The sequence below is a fragment of the Dermacentor silvarum genome, chromosome 4, assembly GCF_013339745.2.
Source record: "Dermacentor silvarum isolate Dsil-2018 chromosome 4, BIME_Dsil_1.4, whole genome shotgun sequence".
Taxonomy (NCBI): domain Eukaryota; kingdom Metazoa; phylum Arthropoda; class Arachnida; order Ixodida; family Ixodidae; genus Dermacentor; species Dermacentor silvarum.
Window position 1 is genome coordinate 115098506 of NC_051157.2, and position 12115 is coordinate 115110620.

General features: G+C 44.5%; 1 protein-coding gene across 1 annotated transcript in view; it reads left to right on the forward strand.

Moving 5' to 3' along the window:
• LOC119448849 (condensin-2 complex subunit H2) overlaps window positions 1-12115 on the forward strand; it is a 146686-nt gene that overhangs the window by 17997 nt on the left and 116574 nt on the right. Inside the window, exon 5 of the mRNA XM_049666525.1 lies at window positions 236-291. Within this exon, the coding sequence (XP_049522482.1) occupies window positions 236-291 (56 nt within the window). The remainder of the gene's footprint in view (window positions 1-235; window positions 292-12115) is intronic.

Here is a 12115-nt window from a genome sequence, read left to right on the forward strand (position 1 = left end):
GCTCGTGTGCATGAATATGGTGACAGTAATCTTAAAGTGGGGAAAAAAAATACTACTGCATCCTTTTGTGCACTGCTCCAGGTTAATTGGCATCAGTGTTATTGTAAGCTTTGTGAAATGCGACTACTGATTTGAGTCTTTCGGCTAATTCAATTTTTTAGGCTGTGTGATCAACTTTTGTTAATTTGTATTTTCTGAAATGTGGCTTATTTCACCTGTAATTTTTCTTTCACAGGTGGAATACCTCCACTCCCTTGTACAAAAGATGGCGGGAGAAATTGTTCATAACAGGTACTTTTTTTTTCTTTTTTCCACACATTGTATGCTTCTACCTAACAGCACTGTGTTGGCCTGAATTGATCTCGGTGCTCCTTGTACTTTTTTATTCAATGCTGCTGCTTTTGCGATTACCTGAAGCCGTTTTATTTGCTACAGGGAGGTGACAACAGCAGTTCACTTGGATTTCACTGTCTGCCTACCGCTTATGAGTTGTAGCTCGGGCACCTACCTTCGTCGAAATGTCGCTGACATTGAGCGTCCATTTGCCACTTTTTACTGCATATTATATTTTACATCATTCTCTTTTCCTATGGTTTCACCAAAGCTTGTGCAGCATAAGTAACACCACAATGCAGTTACTTGTCTGGACAAGTAAACATTCACTTAATGAAACCTATCTTCCTGTTTAAAAAAAATCAATAACCATGGCAAGCCAACATTGGTCAGATGCTTGATGCTTATTGATTTCATTTGCGAGTTTCAGCATCCCAGTGTAATATCGGGGGCTATGAAAGATGCTGTAGTTTAGGGCTTCGGACTAAACTTTGTTCTAGCAAAATATGCAGATGAGTGAAGAGACTGAAAAAAACATACAAGCCCCTGCTCTTCTCTTGGGTGGTGCAGGCCTTCTTCCACTAGCACATTTAGTGTAAACCAGAACAAATTAGCACCGCTTTTCACTCTTCAAGGGGTCCTGACTGTTGGCATGCCATGGCTTATTGCTTCTTATCAGCAAGAACGTAGGCTTTGTTTTACAATGCAATTAAAATGGTCAATTTAGTCAAAATTTTCGATTTTACGATTTATTAATTTTTTTCGTGATCCTCCTCGGACCTTCTTTCACCTCGTGGTGAAATATTATAACAAAATATGGAGTAGAAATTGAGGAAGCAGCACCTTTCTAGTTTGCAGTCATCAGAAACTATGAGAAAACCCGGCTTCAGGAGGTGCCATCGCACCGTGGATCGTGCAGATTTTCGTTGACGTAGTGCCTCCGTCTTCATTTCACTGTAAACAGAAGTGATGGGAGCTTAAGATAGCTGCAGTGCCCTATTTCTGCACATGAAAATAAAAGCAAAAATCAGGCAAGTTTGCACTCCGTCGCGCAAAGCTTAGGCACAGCGAAGCTTACTGGCTGCTACTGCTAGGTCTTGACTTGGTTTACCTTAACTACGCATGCAGGAAGGTATTCTCGAAGGCACCTTCCCTTTCGCGACATTTCGTGTGACTAGTGCTGGACGCGTGGGCGCCTACGAGCGACAGCGCTCCTGGCATGCCACAAACGCAGGCAGTCTAACCAAGGTTGGCACAGTGCCAAGAACGCTGCTGCTTGCCGACACCGAATACGTTGGAGGCTAGCCGCCCGATATCAATCGGCCAGCTTCGCTGTGTCTTGAGCTTTGCGTGGCCTAGTGCAAGCTTTCGCCTTTTTTTTTTTTTTTTCTCTTGGCTCAGCGCGCCGCAGAGAGAAGAGAGGCAGGGGTAGGAAAGGCAAGGAACTGGTGAGGTGGAGACCGCGTGCATGCGCACGCGGTCTCCTCCTCCTTCTTCTTTTCTGGGTTGCCATGGCTACCACGGCTGTGCACCACAAATTATGGCTGGCTTAAACAGCTTTGCTGTTAAAAAGTGATCGCGAAGGGGGAATACTAGTGGTGCGATTTGTTACTTCTGCCACGTGCACACAGAGTGCTCCTATTGGTTGACGCAGATTTGAATCACTGGTGTGCTTCTTTTGTGCGCAGTTTGGCAGCGGCGAGCGGCACATTTCGAGTGTTTCCAAGACTGACATTTCAAGATCTGCCTGCTTATCTCGCGTGTCTTTTGTTGCTTCGTCCTAGCTGCTGCCCAATCGTGATCGGCACATGATTTGCGCAAGATAATATTTCTTTGCAGCGGCGAAGCTATTTGGCAGAAGTGAACTGAACACCGCCGATCTTGACATGGCAGGACTGACCGATATTTGCGCGATTGTGACGGACGCACCCGCACGTGATTGTTGCGTGTGATTGATAATCCCAACAAATTTGAAAATGGACGCCAAGCTGCATGATAACGCCAAAAAAAAAAAAAATGCCAAGGAGTTGCATTGAACTCTAAAAAAAAGTGGCCTTACTGGTAATGGACTGCTATCATGGCAGGTTCTAGGCACTCTACGGCTTCCTTATAATGATTTTGACAAACGAAATTTAGGTCTACATTCTCTCAGCGTTTAACTTTCGTACAGTTGCTGTACTCATCCTTTCGCCATTTCGCAAATAATGATGACAGAATTCTCATTTTTTTTTCATATAATTCCTGAAGCGTTTAGGAGTGCTATAAAGCTGTCCATTTTTGTCTGCACTCCATAAATGTTTTTATAAAGTTTTACAAATGTCAATTGTAAGGTAATAGCATAATAAAGGTTTAACAATCTTTTCATATGCTTATGGTCCAGTAAAAAATAAACCTATACCTTTATACCACAATATAAGGCTTTGTAAAAATTATTACACCAAAATCAATTCGGATGCCTTTGCGGCACCGCCATGTACCCCATAAAGTCAATGTATAAGAATGTCAAAAATTTCGGACACAAAAAACGTTCGCCGACTTTCTGACTTTCCGCCACGACCGCAGGTCCGAAACAGCGTTATTGAAGCCACGGTGCCATTTTGATTATCTTGCCTGCTCAAACCGGCGCTCTCACATGTAGATCCGCTGGCAACCGTAGACACCCCGTGGCAACGTTAGGCCTACGTGCTTCGATGTTTGCTACCAAGCTTCTTGCTGTTCGGTGCTGTGTTTTTCTTTGAAATAATTCCCCGCTGGCAGCAATGGCATTGACTCAGCCTTTGTAATCCGCGCCAATGGCTTCGAAGCTTGGATAGCACGACGTGTTGCATAATGCCGGTTCCTGGAAGTCAGCTTTGCCTCAATACAGTAGTGTTGTGCAGTGAAGCATGTGCAAAGTATTGCAGTGAAGCATACCAAGAGTGGGAAGGGCAATTGTCACGGAAGCGGTATATATTCCTTAATTGTACACGCTTGCACCCGCCATCTCCTATCACAGTATAAGCACTGACACGCCTAATAAGTGTACTGGCAGGCCTTCAGAGCCATTTTGGACATGCCTGTGGTGATTTGAGCCCTTCGCGATAGTAAAAGGCATGCACTCGTTCTTTCGGACTGCCCGATTTTTTGGATGGTTTCGCGGAAAACTCTGACGTTGACTGTATATGATTTAAATGATTAGTTTGGGGGATGCCAACTTCTATAAATCAATAACTATAGCAGATAGCTTGGAACTGATTTCAGATCTGATACGAGCGTAATAAATTACATTCACAACCAAATTTCATCAAATTAGTTCCATAAATTAAAAAAATAGTTTTCATTGCCAGGTCCCCGCTTAATCCTTTCAGACGCCACTTTATCCTGTTGATTGAAAACTTACTTTCATCACATTTCTTGTATCTTCAGAATCATAGAAAGTGTACAGCTGCAGAAAGTATTAAGAATTTTCTATTCTTTAGTGAGTTTTGTCAAGTTTACAAAATGTGGACTCCACATGAAAACTCACTACAGGAACATCAAACATGAGAACGCCATATATTTCGTGTTTTGAAAAGCCCTTATCCAGCCATTTGAAAGTTATACCTGGTACATGACATTGTGAAAAACAATGAAAGAAGTGAACCTGCTACATACAACCACGGCCGGGCTCGACTGGCGCGCGCTCGCTTCTTACGGCCTTCGCATCGGGGCTAGTTCATGCCTATCGCCGCTGCTTGGAGGGGGGCTCTGCGACCCCACCCTGCTCAGCTGCTCCCAGCCGATCTGTGCAGCGCGCGCAACGCTGGAAGATTGGGTCGGGCGCGCTTCTTACCTCACCGTGCATTCAAGAACATGTCGCCTAATTGTAGAGGACGCGTAAATGGTTCATCTAGGCTACTTATAAATGGATGGAGTGTAACTGTATTAATACATCGAGCTTCTTTAAATTCACTGGGGATGCATGCGCCGGGAGAACAGCTCTCCGCCATCAAATGCATTTTGAGGAATGAACATAAATATTTATTGCTCGTATGCACTTACAATGGTTGCCATACTTTCAGGCAAAAACTATTGTGGACACAGTAGCTCACAAATGTGTCTTATTCACAATTACAATCTAAAGTGTTTCCTTGGCGGCTTGTGTACATAGGCCGAAGGCTTGTTGTTTTCGTCAGTCAGTTGGTTTGACTGATATACAAGGAGTATTCTCAGAAACTTCTCGGCAATTAGATTTGCGGTTCGTATTGCATGACTGTCGTCAACACCTTCAGGGCAGCTCAAGATGGGAGCGCGTTGTAAATAGGGCTGGACTGCTCTTTCGAGTACTTCTAGTACATTCCTGCGTGGCAGGTGTTCGGAGGCTTTATCAAAAAAAAAAGCTATTATTTATTTATTTTTATTTTATAAATACTGCAATCACCATGCGGTGATTTTAGCAGGGTGGTACAAGCATAAAGAATACATTGGTATGTACAGAAAATGCACAGTTTATTAAAGAAAACGTTTATTTGAATAAATACAAAGCGTACAGGTTGGGCACACGCAACGTTACACTAAAGAAGTAAAACACTGTCACTGCAAACATGGCACAAACAAAATGTCACTGTAAACATGATCAAAAAGAAGTTAATGTTGGCGTAGAGACGAGGTCATTTTTTAGCTGGTTCCAGTCCACTATTGTGCGCGGAAAAAAAGTATACTTAAAAGAGTTGCTGCGTGAGGAAAAAGGAGTTATAGTGAAATTATGTATTTGCCGAGTAGCGTATCTGGAGGAGAAGGCTACGATCTTTGTTATGTCCATCTTATAATTCCCCTTTATTAGTTGATGCTATCTTGTCCAAAAGCGCTAGAAACTCGGGCTAGAAACTCATTGCTTGGGAACTAGTGAAAAAGAAGCACCGGGCGTTTTCCCGGAATGGGACTTGCAATATGGAAGGCAGCAATACACCACCACACAGCAGTTATAAACCAATGTGCAATGAACGGCGCCAAGTCTTGGCTGTGGCAGCGCGTACTAAAGGCTGTACGACCGTCTTCAGGAGCCCACAAATTACTGCATACCAAACAACACTGACAGAGCACCGAATAAAATGCGCGGGAAAACGATCGTGCGAGCGCGAAGGCAAGTGCATGTACGCAGAGCAGGGGAGGAAGGGTCAGGGTCGCAGCGCCCCTACCGTCGACGGGTGGCGAAACGTGCTGAGAAACTCTCCCATTGTTTCCCCGACGGGTGAGAAGGCTGCAAGAAGCGAGCGCGCGCGCCAGTCGAGCCCGGCCATGATATAACATACTGACACCTAGTAAAAAACACCCAACCGTCTACATTCCCACTCATTTTGCTAGAACATTTTGCACGTGTTATTAAAAATTGCAGCACCATTCCGATCATAAGTGTTTCAAGATATATGCGACACATTTTAAATATTGCTTTCATCAGTGTGTTTGCTGTAGAGGCACTATATAGGTGTACACATTTGTGTACACAGCGTCTGGAAAGGTTAGAACATCCAGACCTGGACATGATCCAGATAAACATGGTCCGGCATGGAAATGCATTGTGATGTTACTTTTCTTATATTTCACAAGTTTGAGAACCTTGAAAAAGGGACGAATGTAAGATGGTAATGTGTTGTGAAAAGTTGCATCAGGTGTTTTGAAACAGTTCACATTTTTATAACATCTGTGTGTTGCGCATCAGAATTGCATGAATGACAAGTAGTGACTCATTTGGTGCGACAACCAGCATTATCCAGCCTGTTTCGACTATCTGTGACATGTTGTATGTTTTCAGGGTTGGTAAATGCTATGTGAAATTCTATCTAAATGTATATTGACAATATTATAATTGCCAATCGATAAAGCTCTGACTTTAGTATGGTACTGATGCATGCCAGCTTGCTACACACGCCTACCGTATTTACTCGAATATAGATTGGCCCCTATGTATTAAACTCGTCGAGGGTAAAAAAAAAGTATACAGTGAACCCTCATTAACTCGAATCTGTAAAAAGCGGTAAGCATTTCAAGGTAAGTGAAATCACGAAAATAGATGCCCGCTGGCCGCACATAGACCACATGGAAGCTTTCCAAAATGCCGCCAGTAATATTCTTAGTCACTTCATTGCAGTAGAACCTCGTTGATATGACCCCATTTCTTACGATTTCTTGGCATTAATGTTTGTGATTGAGAACACAAGAAATAACCCAATACAATTTCTTTTTTTACCCATTCATACATTCCCTGAAAACACAATCTTTTGGTACCAATGCTCAGTACGTCGCCAAATTGCGAAATTATGACATCTTTTCCAGCTGCTAGGTCCCATGTAACCAAAAAAAAGCTTGAAGCACACACGATTGAAAGCAGTAGGTGCCCGCCCGTGTCACATGAAAATACTGGAACGCACGCACGCATTCCTCTTCTTGTCCCAGCAAATCTCGCAGGGTCGTCGCATGTTGCCATTCATAGCCATTGTTGCCAATTCCTATTGCGATAAGCTTCTTCATCTATCGGTTTCACCGTGCACGCACGTGTGGCATAGTGCTGTTGGCACTTCGAAATGTACTGCATGCTTTCTATAGGTGATAAACTAAATGCACCACCGTTCCCTGCTGCAGGCAGCGTGAAGTAGCACCGTAATGTCTAGGCCGATGCTACGGAAGCAGTCGCATGTCAAATCGACGCTTCTGTGCCCGCCGCAGTAGCTTTGCGGCAGTGGTACTGCTCAAGGTTGTGGGTTCAGTCCCGACCGTGGCAGCCGCATTTCGACGGTGGTGAAGTACAAGAACGCTTGTGTACTTAGATTTAAGTGAACATTAAAGAACCCCAGGGAGTCAAAATTAATCCAGAGTCCACCACTATAACGTGCCTCATAATCCGATTGTGATTTTGGCTTGTATGTCCCCATAGTTCAGTTAAGGTTAAACACTTCTGCCATGATTTGATGTGCCGTGTGAGGCAATGACAATGTTAACCCGCTCGGAGGTTATGAACAATGGCGCACAACACCACTTAAAGCAAACACGTCTCACTTTGTCTTCTCGTTACTACAAATCTCGTTACTACAAACGCCACATTAACAAACTTTTCAGAATAATGAACTTTTGAGAAATCCCCTGCTGACTTCGTATAGTTTCAATGTAAAAATATTTCAGTGCTACGAACTTCAGAATACCGAACTTTTCAGAATACCGATTGTTTTTCAGTTTCTGTGTCATGTTAACAACGCCTCAGTACTGCGAACTAATATTCCAAAATCTGGGGATTCTTAGATTTCCATGTATGCAGTCACGGCAGCCGAAACAGGTGGCTAGCAGACGACAAGTCGCACAAAGCGGACGGCGCTGCGCATGGGTTCGGAAAACCTGAGAAGATGCCTGAGGGAAAAAAAAAAAAAAAAAAGAACGGGTACGCTGGCATACAGTATAGGCGCGTCGGAAGGCGGGGTGGCCGCGTTTCGGAAGGCCACTCGCCCATGATAATCACTCCACGAGTTCTGAAAAAGACTCGAAAGCAGCGCTACGATCATGCGAATCGGTGACAGTGGCATGTCACAAGGGAAACGTTTCGACTGTCACTCGCTCGCGCGCGCATACAGATTCTATTGCGCACGCCTTTTCCGCACCAGCCAACCCTAAGGATGGCAGATGATACGCCGGTGCACATTGCAATGGGTCTGTCCCTGGTTTAGCACGGTGCCCTTGCGCTTTACAGTGGCGCAGTGTGCCCGAAGGCCCTGCGTGAACGGATATTCCAACAGCACAGCTCAGTAGAGCACCGGGACCAGCAAGGCGAGAAGGCGCGCATCGGGTTGGGCATCACCGCAAAATACTTTCACTCTCGACTTGTGCTTTTTCGTTCCGAGGCAAGGTAACAGTGAGTCAGCTGAACAGCCAGGGAAGCCGTTCTTTCTGCGAAGGTCCCGAAGTGGCGTCACGCGCAGGGCCGTTCGAACACTAGCTGAGGCGATGACGGATCAGGTTTTGCGAGCACATGCTCTGCCAGACAAGTGTCGCCTAGCAACGGAGGCACGTCTCTTCCGCCTATCCGTACACCTCTTTTGCGGTTTCTGCGGCCGTACTAGCTATGCGCTCGGAGAAATGTAACCTCCATACTTGCGGGGTTGCCACACGGTCACACTTTGTACTTTCTGGGCAGTGTCATTTACGTGCGCTTGTGCTTTAAAATAGTTCAGGTGTCCACCTCAAGCGAGACGCTTGAGGTGTCCACGGCAAGGAATGTGAAAAACAAGCAAACAAGAAACATTGTGCTTTGGAGGCGACATGGAGCTTGCTTTCTGTCAGTAGTTTTCTCGGTGTCAGCGCCTGTTTTGAGCACGTCACTCTTATTACACGGTGCTTCGGTGGTGCATGGGGATGGAATCTATGGCAAATAGCAACAACGCGGGCCGAGAACCAACAGCGACGTCTTTGTGGATAGCTTATGTGGTGACAACATATGAACTGATGGGTTAATGAGCAGAATGGTTAATTTTGGGGCTTTTACTATAACTTTTGAGAATAACGAACCATTTACCGCGGTCCCCTGAAGTTCGTTATATCAAGATTTCACTGTACTACACAGACAAACAGCAGTGGTGCACGCAAGGTAACGTTTAACATCAACTCGCTAGTCTTGTATTGCACTAAACGCTGAAGAAATTAAACATTTGCCTTCAACATCACTGCTAATCATCATCAATCAATGAAAAGAGTACAGAATGCTTTGCTTAAATTGATTCTCACAGAGCGTGGGATAACCATAATTCTATTACTCACGTCTTTTTCAACAACCTATGAACGAGGCTCTACTGTACATCGGCACTGGACGCATCGGCATCTAAGGGCAATGGCATATTGGCACTGTTCCAAGATGGCTTGCTTGGTACAGAGTCAAGACACTTGATCCTAATGCAACATTTAAAGCCATCAGCTCCGAGCATAACCAATTCCAGACATCCAAAAAGCTGATGTTGCTGCTTTCTGCATTTTAATGAAAATTCTGGACAATTTTGCTTTGAAAGACGAAACTGAACTGCAGAGTAGCGCAATTGTAACTCCTAGGTCGTTAGCTCATTTTTGGAAGCATTCTTGGGAAAAAAATATTGACCTATATTTGAATAAATACGGTATTTACCTTCTGCGGGCAGCATGATTCAGTGCGAGCAGTGTGGACATTTGTACCAGTCCGATATGGGTGCTCGCATTGTCACACGCTTGAAGGCACATGACACAGAAACCAGTCAGAAAATGTGCCTGTCCAAGTGTCTGGCTGGTGAGGGCATTCTCTGTGGCAGTTGGGCAATTGCAGCATGATGCTGACAGTTTCTCGTTAGCTTGACTAATGGATAGAGTAGGTAAGTGAAGATTGAGTCTAGGTACTCAAATATATTTCCACTGATAGCAGTTTTAGCTTGCCAGCAAAACAAAAGTTTGTAAATATAAAGGCAATTCTGTTTTGTAATAAAATAAACCCTCGTTATAGTGAAGTCAATGGGACAGCGAAAAAATTCGATATATGTGGTAATTTGATAAAAGCGACTTCTCCATAGAAGCTAAAATAGTAGAGCTGAAATAGCACAACTCCGCAGAAGTGTAATAAGGGTGTCACACGGCGCATTTTCGATCACGATCGAGCCAGATCGGGGTTGCCAGGTCAGCTTGGAGGGAAGGGGTGCACTGACGGAGAGGGTCGCTCACTCGCTTGGCGTGACTATGCCTCCTGAATAGAACTAAAGGTAGCGACATTCTTTTATCTTGCAGCCCGAACCAGCGAGTGAGGGCAGGTGACAAGATCTGGGGCTTACCCATGTCTCCCTGCTGGTGGGGTGGTGTTGCATAGTTGCGCTCGAACTGTTTCTGCAGAAACAAGCGTGCGAGCGTCTGCATGTTGCTAGCCGTGCCTTGTTTTCTTCGTTTTTTGGTTTTAGTTGCACCAGCGCCGTGACAGTTGCTCTTGATCGTGGTGCACAGGCCTGTGATTTTGGTGATCGTGGATTGGTGTGCAATGCGATGCGATTACCACGATCAAAAAGAACCAACAGATATGGCAGCGCTGAGATAAGGCGCATGCAACGAAAAGGAGAGGCCAAGAGAAGAGGAATGTCGCAACATTTAGTTTATTTAAAGGGCTTAGGTGCCAAAGGTGCTGAGCGCCGCCGTGAGTGCACGCCTGCTCGCCGATGATAACACGCAGGCAAAGCATTGACGAAAAGGGTGCACAGGCGGTGTGATGGCGTAGCTGGCGACAGAGAGGGTCGGTTGCTTGTCCCGCACGGTACACTTTACTCGGCATGAAAGGCACTGAGCGCCGCCGCCATGAGTGCACACACGCCTCTTTACACTTCGTTCGGAGAAATTTTTAATAAAGCTATAATTCAAGTAAAATGGCTTGTTTATGACGAGGGTTTACTGTAGTTAAGATTGTAGCTGAACAATTTTGATAAAAGTGATCTGGCAACATTGAGCCCAGACTAGCGTGCGAATGTGAACATGCTTAATGTCTTGAGTGCATGAGCCATTGTAGGCGTGTACACACACGTAGGAGTGAGTTGGCGAGCGTGCTATTAGGTAGGTCGACATTGCTGAACTTCATAGTGTTCTTCTCTGGTCACTCAGTTTTCTCAGTTTTGTTGCATGCCTTTCTGTTGCTATTCTGCCGGACTTACCAGCTGCTGTTTTGTTTCCAAATTTGCGTATACTAATTCTTATGTGGGATTGTGTGGGCTTTTCTCCTATCTTACTGTCTTTTCTCATTTCTTTCTTTGCCTGCTTTTTCTTCTCTATGCAGATCATCGAAATTTTGTGAGAACAGTAAGCAGTAGGTTCGCAAGGCATTCGTTTTTTTTTTTTCTATTCACATCTTTTTACAAGCACAACTTTTGCGCAGTGTGTGTTACCTGGTTTGAAATGAAAGTGAAGTGACTTTGGCTCAGGTGTACTTTTTTTTCTGTCTTTGAAGTTTCTGGGGAAAAAATATTCTAGGCTCCCTTTCAGGCAAACATACAGGCATCATAGAAACTTGTTTTTTGAAGTTTTGCCCAAACAGATGAGCAATAAGCCTACTGGAGGCTAAGCAGAGGCCTCAGAATGGCTCTGTTCATCAGCGACATGAGCTCAAACAGAGCAGTGCAACACATTTTGGACATGGGTAATATTAGACATTCCTATACTCCAGTCTGACGGGCAAATTTAGTGATATATTGAGTGAGTGCTCTTTGTTGCAGAAACTTTCTCTGTAAAGGCACAGTGCTTGTCTGGAAAGAAAAGTGTAATTTTAAGTTGGTGTGAGCGATGCTCGGTAAATTAGTTGGTGCACTATATTTACTTACGTATTTATTTCAGAGTGAAACCCCATTTATAAAGCTTTATCAGGACCAAGCGAGGACGTCTTTATAGTCAGACCAACAAGAATTATGTCTATGAAACAGAGCTTCGCGCGGCAGAGTTGCGAAGAGCTTCAATTTAAACTAGTGTAGGCTAATACTCCGCAGCACTTGGACACCAAACCGGCAAAAAAAGTAAATGCAACAAGAATGCTGCAGTGCAGGTGCCAGTCGCGCTTTAGTGGAAGGATTTAGCATACCATACCGCGATCTGCATTCACAAACATGCTAAAATGTTTTTTTTTTCTCATCTACACACTATAAAAAATTGATAAGTTTCTTATAGGCTTTCTTTCAGTGGATATGTGGACTTGATAGGTCCACCTATCAAAACATTGGCCAGCCTTCCTGAGGCACATATCCCTGTTTATGTAACTTGTATGCCCCATTGTGCTATTCCATCTGTCGGCCCCCTTCTT